This window comes from Octopus bimaculoides, chromosome 11 (assembly GCF_046866305.1).
Source record: "Octopus bimaculoides isolate indiv1 chromosome 11, ASM4686630v1, whole genome shotgun sequence".
Classification (NCBI taxonomy): domain Eukaryota; kingdom Metazoa; phylum Mollusca; class Cephalopoda; order Octopoda; family Octopodidae; genus Octopus; species Octopus bimaculoides.
This window is the reverse complement of record NC_142938.1, coordinates 63,312,614-63,323,694: the sequence shown is the minus strand read 5'-3', so window position 1 is coordinate 63,323,694 and position 11,081 is coordinate 63,312,614. Positions and strand designations below refer to the sequence as shown.

At 35.4% G+C, this 11,081-nt stretch overlaps 1 protein-coding gene across 1 annotated transcript in view; it reads left to right on the top strand.

The window, feature by feature from the left end:
* Positions 1 to 825: 825 nt before the first annotated feature.
* Positions 826 to 11,081, top strand: part of LOC106875733 (uncharacterized) — a 320,818-nt gene continuing 310,562 nt past the window's right edge. The window contains exon 1 of the mRNA XM_052971892.2: positions 826 to 1,577. Within this exon, the coding sequence (XP_052827852.1) occupies positions 1,388 to 1,577 (190 nt within the window). The 5' untranslated portion in view covers positions 826 to 1,387. The remainder of the gene's footprint in view (positions 1,578 to 11,081) is intronic.

The window sequence follows — 11,081 nt, the reverse complement described above, 5'->3', positions numbered from 1 at the left end:
AGTACAACCAGTGTGTGTGTATAATATTGGCGTAATGACCCTCCCAAGATACAACAAAATCCGTTTCAATGTAGGAGGTCACATCAAAAATCTTGAAAACCAAATACAAAAAGGAAACATTGTCTTTATCTTTCAAAAATTTAGAAGTAAGAGATCTTCAGTTTTTCTTTTAGAGTTTAAACATCCCTTGGGGGACATTTTGTCAAGTAACTGTGATAAAAACTCTTAGATAATCAAAGTTTTTGAACTCACCATATAATATATATATATAAGACTCTACTGTAAGGGAATTAGCGTGCTGAAAGCTCCCTTGAGATATATTTTGTCCCTCTCTCCCGCCCTTTCCCTGTCTCCTTCTCTCTCTCTCTCTCTCTCTATACATATCTATATGTGTGTATGTATATATATATATATATATATATATATATATATATATATATATATATATATATATATGTATGTATATATATATATATATATATATATATATATATATATATATATATGTATATATATATTGCACACACACACACATAATTCCTTAAACAGGAAAGCAGATCGATTGTGACTTCGACGTTTCACCGGCAACGGCTCGTCAAATACATACGTAGATCTGTGTGTGCGTGCGTGTGTGTATGTGTGTGGGTGTGTTCATGTGTATTTGTGTTGTGTTGTGTGTGTGCGCGCGCTCGTACATGCACACACACACACATGTATATATATATATATATATATACACATACACGTGTGTGCGTGTTCGTTAGCGACTAGAGCAGTGAGAAAAAGCATTACAATCCTGTTAACAACGTCGTCTTAATATTCGACAGTCGAGTTGTGTGGAGACGTTGTTAGGCGAAATAGAATTCAGAATGTTCATGTGGAGAGCCGGTGTCGGCGCAATCCTGTAGCGGAGAGGAGATAAGCAGACTATGAACAAATTTGTCGCTGAATACAATAAAACTTCATCCATACCGCCTGTGCAATCTATTCATTTACGACTGTTGTTACCTTTTATCATAATCTTTCGTCATTATTTTCTTTCTCGTTTCTACTCATGCGAAACTTGACTTATGAGTTTCAGCTCACTCCGGCACTGCTGATTAAAACTATCATAGGAAAAAAAAAGGGGGGGGGGAGAAAGAGGGAGCGTTTAGATAGAATGATGGAGATTGAGAGAGAGAGAAAAACATAGAGAGCGAGAAAAAAGATAGCGACAGAAAGAGAGAGAGAGAGAGCCACTCGCTATAATGTTGAACACATGCTTAACAACACAGTATATACAGTCAGTCAGTCAATCAGTGAAGACTCAGACGGACAGTCAGCCAGACTGAGTAAGGGAGTGAGAGAGTGAGAGCAGCGAGTGTAGAACCGTGGAAGCGCTGCTAGAATGGTGGCGTCCACGGGACAGTGCTTCTTGCTCTTCTTGGTGGCATTGTTCCCGACTTTCGATTGTGGAACTGCCACCAGGGCATCTTTAGAAAATGTAGTTTACAGCTTAGAGAAACTAGTCGGATATTACAGGTTGAATTATAAGCGAATTAACCTCGATGGTTTATACGGACTGCGGATTCTCGAAGGTAAGTCTAATCAACAATGCACAGTTCTCGAGCATGATACACTGATGCGTTTGTGTTTGTGTTTGTATGTATGTATGTATGTTTGTGTTTGTGTTTGTATGTATGTATGTATGTTTGTGTTTACTGAGTGTGATCTATGTATAAAGATAACATATACGAACAAGTGCGCGTGTAATTGTGCCCTTGTTTTGTCTCTCATGCACGAAAACGGAATCAACAAAAAAAACATAAATACAATGTGTATCGCATTGAAAGTAAACTAAAGTGAAGAACTAGGATAACCCTCAGATGTTTGGTCTATAAACCACCGCTTTATCATCTCACCATGTAACAATACAGTATTGCATGCATCTGTATTATATGTATTTGTGTGTGTGTGTGTATATATATATATATATATATATATATATATATATATATATATATATATACACATAAAATGTTATATGTTTGTGTGTGTGTGTGTGTGTGTGTGTGTGATCGAAGCCCTGATTGATAATCAAAACGAAAATACAATTCTAAAATGAGGAACCAATTTCTGGAGACGATATGCTGACAATTTTAAGACTTGGCATACATACACTGTTTTTGCTGTTGCCAAATTGTTGACATTGGACTTTGGTACTTCGATTCGGCTTCTCTCTCTCTCTCTCTCTCTCTCTCTCTCTCTCTCTCTCTCTCTCTCTCTCTCTCTCTCTCTCTCTCTCTCTCTCTCACACACACACACACACCTTCCGCGTGTGTCTCTAAATGAAATTATATGTATATGTAGCTCTAAATATAAGTTATATACATATATAATACGTAACGAAATCTGTGTATGTACGTGTATTTGGTAAGTTGGTGCCATTCGCGAAACTATCAGCCATTGAGTCACTTTTGAAACTTTAACGCTGCAACAAACCTCTCTCTTTCTTTCTCTCTTTCTTTCTTTCCTCCCTTCCGCCTTTTTACTCCATATCTATATCTCTGTCTGTTTATCTATCTATCTATCAATCATAAAAATACACATTCATAAGCAGTTTTTACAGTCATTTTTTGTGTTTATCTTCGTTAAATTCAACCAACCTTTAATTCAGTATGTGTGAAAAATAATTTGAACTATTTTTCACGCATATAACAATACGTAAAGTTTCTTGTTATGCTTTTAATTAAAATTAATTGCTTCGGCGTACGTTAGTTTTTACGGAACTGGTAACCGACTACGGGAAAATCCTTCATTGTATTTGCGTGTGTAATATTTATGTGTATGAATAAAGCAATGTTTCAGTGTTTGTGTATATACATATAAAGTGTGTCTGTGTTAATACATATAGCTTTATGCATCTGTGTGTATATCTGTATGCGTGCATTTATGTATGTGTATATTTACGTATATGTATATATATATCTGTGTGTTTGTGTGTACATAAAATATATATGCATATATGCATTTGAATAAATGTCTATACATGCAGATATCTGTGTATATGTGTATATATTTATATATATCTGTATAAGCATGTGTGTGTGTGTATATATATATATATATATATACTCACACATGCATATATATTTGTGTAAATATATTTCTATATGTGTGTATATATATAAATATATATATATATATATACATATGGTTGTAGAAATGTGCATTTGTGTATCTGTGCACATATTTGTATATATGTATTTCTATATAGATGTTTATATGTGTATATGTGTGCATATATGTATTTATGCAAGCACATACATTGGGATATGAATATATATATATATATATATATATATATATATATATATATATATATATAATAATATGTATGTGTATATGCATATATGTATGCACATATATAAGGATATATATACACACATTGAATATATGTGAATATATACAAATATATATCTACATTTGAATTATGCACATATATGTAAATGTGTGCAAATTTATATATGAAATGCCAAATTCCTCAACCTAGGACTGTAGCAGAAGATACTTGCTCAAAGAGATGTGCAGAGGGACTGAACCTGAAACCATGTGACTGGGAAGCAAATTTCTTAACCACACAGCCATGCCTCTGCATATGCGTAAGTATACACGCACATGTAGGCATGGCTATGTGGTTAAGAAGTTTGCTTCCCAACCACACAGTTTCAGGTTCTTATAGCACAGCACTTTGGACAAGCGGATTTGGCAGTATGTATGTATGTGTGTATATATATATATATATATAGCGGATTTGGCAGATGGTATCTAAAATAATCCTGTTGTATGTATGTATGTGTGTGTGTGTATATATATATATATATATATATATATATATATATATATATATATATATATATATATATATATATATATATATATATATATATATATATATATATATAGAGAGAGAGAGAGAGAGAGATTTTGCATGTATTCTCGTTTATACATCACTTGATGATTGTTAATTATCATCATCATCATACAAGCTGTCGTTCCATTCCAGTCATCCGTGAGAAATATGCCTTACTATGTAGACATATTACCTTGCTTACAAGCAGGTTAGGGTTGATGACAGTGAGGGCATCCAGCCATAGTAAAATTGACCTCAATGAATTCCTTTTGATCCAAGCATGGAAAAGTGGAAAATTTAAACTAATAATGATGATAATGATATAATTGTATATACATGCATATGTTTGTATGTGTGTGTGTGTGTATATATATACATACATATCCACATGTTTATATATCTATATATGTATATGGTGATGTATATATATGCATATGTATATATACATAACAGAGTATGTGACAGATGTACTTGAGTAGTACATACTAGGAGCATACCAGAAGTAAATTTCCTTAAATGCCCAGGTGGCTCACTAGAAGTCATTGATACCTTTTATTACCTTGGAGACATAATAAGCAGGGCTGCTGGTTGTTCTAAAAGTGCAGTAACCAGTGTAGAAGGGGTTTGAAAAAATGTTCAGGGAACTTCTGTGTCTGAGGGAAAATCTCTTTCTCCTCAGAGTGAGAGACTGTTTGTATGACACTTGTGTTTGATCTGTGATGCTGCATGGTAGTGTGTGATAGGCTTTGAATACTGAGGATTTGAAAAAAACTGGAAAGAAAGGAAACTAGCATGTTCCATTGGATGTACAGTATAGGTGTGCATGAATGGCAAAGTACAAATGTATTGAGAGGTGTAAGAGGAATCAGATATAGTGTTCAAGAAAGTATACTGAGCTGGTATGCACACACGATGCATATGGATAAGCGCAGTTGTATAAAGAAAAGCTGATTACTTAATGTGTATGGGGCTTGTGGAAGAGGGGAACCCAGGAAGGCATGGGCAGAAGTGGTGAAGGACGAGCTCAGGACGCTGAGCCTTGTGGAGGAGATTACGGGGGACCAAGATTGCTGGTGATATGTGGTTCTCAAGAAGACCCATCCATTTTGGAGAAACTGGGATTTTGGAAACATAATGTGTGTGTGTGTGTGTATACAAGACATTCCACTAACCATCACCTACCTAACTGTAGTATTCTGCTGCTGTTATTAAATGTGAGCAGAGTTGCATATTTCACCAGCTTTTCCTTGATGCCACTTGTCTTTCTTATGACCTGGAAACATTTCACTTGATATCCATTCTTCATTTTTAATATTGTCCTCCTCTCCACTCACATTTTACATTGATCACCCTCTTGAGCTACTAAATTATCTCTCCTCCACCACCATGTGTCTATTTTTCTTCCAAGCCACTATGTTTACTCCTCACTCCTAGTTACCCAACACACATCATTTCTTTAGCTCCTCCTCTCTTGCCCTTCCACTATCCACTGTATCATTAGTGCTGTTCTGCTGTATCTCATTGACCCCTTTCTATACTGTCAGTTATCTGCCCCCCAATTCATACTCATCAGTGGTCATCCCTTGACCCTACCCAATTTTTACAGTTGTCACCTACTCTTCCCCACATTATTCTTCCCTAAATTACAGCAGCAGAATACTGCAGTTAGGTGGATGATGGTTAGTGAAATGTCTCGAGGATGGAACTGACAAAGGAACCTTGTTTTGAACATGTATATAAATACACACACACACACACACACACACACACACACACACACATATATATACACACACACACAAACTGTGTTTCCAAAAGCTCGGTTTCACAAAGCTGGGTGGATCATTTCAGAATCATATATCACCAGCCATCCTGGCCCTTAGTCATCTACTCCATGAGGATCAAGGTCCTGAAGTCATTCTTCATCACTTCAGCAGATTTCTTCCTGGGTTTCCCTTTTCTGCAAACCCTAAACACATTAGGTGGTCATATACAGCTACCCTACTGAACATCCCTCAACATTTGTTCACCATAATATTCACTCTCTCATTTTCTCTCAATCTCTAATCATCCCTTAGTCACTAACACACTTTTGAAACCAAACCACACACCCTGTTCTCCCGTAACCATTCAATTCTACTCTCCCCACTACCTTCAGCTCCACCCTAACACTAACCACCACTATTTTTATCACTTTCCAGCTCCCCTCCCAATCCGATCCCACACCCTCTTCAAGAATGTGAGTAGCCATGTAGCACCTCTACAGCAAAAAACCTGCTCCATTCTGGATTTCTTCTTTCACAGTTTAACCTGATATCTGCTAATATAAGACTGCCTCCTTCTCACAAGTAGCCCCATCTAGCTGAAGGGGACTGGCTACATGGAAACCCCACTAGCAGTAGTGCCACTAAAACAGCACTCACTACACGCAGTAAAGCGGTTGGTATTAAGAGGGTCATTTAGCCACTGAAACTGTGCTAAAACAGGCACTGGACTATGATACAGTCTTCGGAGTCATCTAATCCTGTCAAACAGTGCAACACATGCAAGCAAGCATGGAACGCGGATATTGGATGATGATCATAATAAGCATATGTGTCTAAATGTGTGTGTGTGTGTGTGTGTATAATTTCCCCAAGACACCTGATGGAGGCTGGAGGGTATATCAGCCGAAATGTGTTAACGACAAACAAGATGAGGACAAATATCCGTCAAATGTAAATAATGTAAATAAAGTACATAATTCCTCATCTCTTAAATATAAAACTGTATATATATATATATATATATATATATATATATATATATATATATATATATATATATACATACATACATACATACATGATAGGTTCTTTTAGTTTCTCTCTACAAAATTCACTCACAAGACTTTGGTTTGGCTGTAGTTATAGAAAAAGATACTTGCATGCAATGCCACGCAACAGTATTGAACCCAGAGCCATGTGTTTGAGAAGCAAAGTTCTTAACCATAGAACCAAGCCTGTTCACACACACACGTGTGTGTGTGTGTGTGTGTGTGTGTGTAAACAGAGAAAACAGAGTCAGGGCACAGTGTTTGTTTGTATATCACTTAACTGGCAGATTGTACTATTGGACAGAATGGCATGCATTAATTAATTGATGTTTACTACATAGTGAGTTCAAATCCAGCTGATGCCTGCCTTAACTTTTATTGTTCTATTGATAATAAAATACATTTCCAGCCATGTGCTGTAGTGTAACATTCTCTCTGTCTGTCTGTCTATCCATCTCTCTCTCTCTCTCTTTCTCTGGTTATCATGTCTTGTGCATTCCTCTCGGTCAGGGGTGAGTGGGTCAAGAGATTGTCTGTGTCTGCTTGTGATTACATGAGCACCTAAAAAAAACAACTAGCAAAACATAAAAGGCGTGGCGCATGCTGATACCATTATCATACACCATTGTGAGTGATGCCTGTCCATGTATGTATGTGTGTTTGTGTATTCATATATATATAAATAATTTTTTTTTTTTTTGAGCAATGTCACTATGCGTGTACTCACAGAGAACCAGACATAAAGCGTCCATATCTATATTTATCTGTGTGTGTGTGTGTATATATACATACATATATAGGGAAGTAAATGTAAGAAGATGCAAGTTAGGCACATTGATATACAAAAAATACAGCCAATGTACATACATACATTTTTTTTTGTATTAAATGTATTTAATATTTTTTGTATATCACCTTGTCTAACTTGCTTATCCTTACATTTAGTCCTCAACCTGCTCAATTCAAATCTCTTAAACACTACGAAATGTATTCTATACAGAGAATACCTGTCTCAAATATATATTTATGTATATATATATATATATATATATATATATATATATATAGATAGATAGATAGATGTGTGTACCAGTGTCCATGTTACTCTGTGTGTGTATATGTTTATATATTCAAAATATATATGTATGTACGACATATAAACATATATGTGTGTTTGTGTGTGTGTTTGTATGCATTGATGCATATATACATATATAGGCCTGCCATTCAACCCTTGCCAGCATAACACAGGGATGTTAAACCATGTTAAAAGATGCTAAATATAAATATGCTATATGAAGCATTTTTAGTGTTTTTGTGTAAGTCTGTGTGTGTGTATATATATATATATATATATATATGTACATATATACATCAATGTAATATCCATGTATAAAACCAGTATACATGTATGTATGAAGCATCATCTACATTGACTGACCTCTGTGTGTGTGTGTGTGTGTGTCTATATATGTATATATTTATATAAATTTCATTTTCATAGATATACATGTTTGTGTTTGTTTATATAATATTCACACACACACACGTGTATACATACATACATATATATATATATATATATATATATATATATACTCTTTTACTTGTTTCAGTCATTTTGACTGTGGCCATGCTGGAGCACCGCCTTTAGTCGAGCAAATCATCCCTAGGACTTATTCTTTGTAAGCCTAGTACTTATTCTATCGGCCTTTTTTGCCAAACCTCTAAGTTACGGGGACATAAACACACCAGCATCGGTTGTCAAGCGATGTTGGGGGGGACAAACACAGACACACAAACATATACACACACATACATATATATACATATATACGATGGCTTCTTTCAGTCTCCGTCTACCAAATTCACTCAAAAGGCTTTGGTCGGTCCAAGGCTAAAGTAGAAGACACTCGCCCAAAGTACCACACAGTGGGACTGAATATATATATATTTTTATATATATATATATATATATGTATATGTATATATAAAATATATGAGCTGTTGTCACAATAAAATGCATCTAGTACATAGTTTAAAAGGTTGCGGTTATGAAGGGTTGTCCATGTTGTTCTGTGTCTCTCAGTATTAATACCATTTGTGAATCTGTGAAGTCTATGTCTTGCAAATGAGATACATTCTGCATCTCATAAATACAATGACATGTATAACGGTTTATACACATGTATATTACATGTTAGTTCCACAAACGAAGGAAATAAAAAGTGTCTTAATTAAAAACAAATGCTTGCATCAGAGTTAGCATCCAGCTGTCAAATACTGCCCCTAAAGTATTCATCCAACGCATGCTTCCATGGAAAAATCAGAGGTAAAAATGATGAGGATTGTGTGTGGATGTATTTCTATAAACACATCCACATATATATGTGGCTGTTACACTTTAGATTTGACTGATCAAAGTATGTGGAATTCAATGCATGTTTCATGTTTTATATGTTCAGCACATGTTTGAGTTCTTTCTCTCTCTCTCTCTGTCTCACACACACACACACATACATGTAAATATGTCTGTGTGCATATATATATATATATATGTGTGTGTGTGTGTGTGTATTTATATATACGGCATTAGGAAGGGCATCCAGCCGTAGAAACTATACCACAGCAGACAATTGGAGTCTGGACTACTCCCTGCTAGCCAGCTCCATGTGAAACTGTCCAATCCATGCCAGTATGGGAGCAGATGTTAAATGATGATGATATTTATCATATATGTTATATATTTATCATATATATTATATATTTATCATATATGTTATATATTTATCATATATGTTATATATTTATCATTATCATATACATTATATATTGTATATGCTATATATTATATATATTATGTTATGTATATATATATATATTTATATATATTACATAATGAGTATGTGTGTCATTGTCTGTTAATGTCCGTTCTCCACTCTAGCTTCTCTGCTTATGTAATATCATCTTATACAGCAAGTTTGGTCACCTAGGTAGTGAAATCTATTAACAAAATCTAGGGACACTTTTGTGCATTTGTACAAATTCAGTTTTTGCATACTGTCACTGCAAATTACTCCTGCACATCTGCTATATGCAAAGTTTGTGTTCTCTCACAGCCTACAGCATCCTTTGTGCTCCCATGCACCCACAGTTGACATTGGGTATACCATATGGCCTTCTTATCCCCGCTTTAGTTTATTCTGTACAACAAGAATTGGCAGTTTCCAGGATACAACAGCAGACTGTCTTCTTTCTTGCTCAGTGAAAATGTTGTTCTTTGCCAGCTTTACTTTAAGATCTCTCAAGTTTAGGTTTTACTTTGACATTTGGAATTTTATTTTCTAATTCTTAGATAAATTCTATAATAAGAACTAGCTAACTCTTGGAACACTTAGCCTGAAGAGCTATAAGAAACAAGAGTGGGCTGCAAACCGAGTCATAACAACCACCTTCGTTGATATTAAATTCTTCATTGAATTCATTGCTATCTCCCCTTGCTGACAACATCTGTGTACATACGTTGCACCGCTCCCACATGCCATTCATTCATGCTTAGTTTTTGTAATGAGCCCCAAACTGCATACAGAGGGATATAAAAAGTTTTGGCTTTGCATATTTGGCATTACTGATTTGACGCTAGCTTGTTTGGCATCAGGCGTTTCAATGTTTTTCTAGTTCCCTCTTTCCCCATCTCTCTCTCTCCCTCTCTGTTTATGTGTGTGAAGAAAAGGAAAGTGTTTATATCTATTTCTTTATTGCCCTCGGGGGCAAAACATAGAGAGGACAAACAAGGACAGACAAAGGGATTAAGTCGATTACATCAACACCAGTGCGTAACTGGTACTTATTTAATCGACCCTGAAAGGATGAAAGGCAAAGTCCACCTCAGTGGAATCTGAACTCAGAATGTAATGGCAGACAAAATACCGCTAAGCATTTCGCCCCGTGTGCTAATGATTCTGCCAGCTCTCTGCTGCTTATATCAGTCTTATTCAATTTATAAATGGTAATATCTTTTCACAACTATAAATGCCAATAGGTATTTATGGTTGTGAAGCATGGACTCTGAACAAATTTGAGGCGAGCATAATCGATGCATTTGAAATGTGGATGTATAAGAGAATGTTATGAGTCTCTTAAAGGATCATCAGACAAATGAATGGTGTTACGACAGGTAGGTGAAAAATGACAACTCCTGAACATTGTGTAAAACAAAAACAGAAGCTTGTCTATTATGGCTGTATTCAAAGAAGCAGCAGTTTGGCAAGCATTATCATGGAAGGAAGAATGGAGATGATAGATCAAAAGGCAGGTAAAGAATGTACTGGATAGACAATATCATAAGCTGGTTGGACAAGAGTGGCAAAGAAG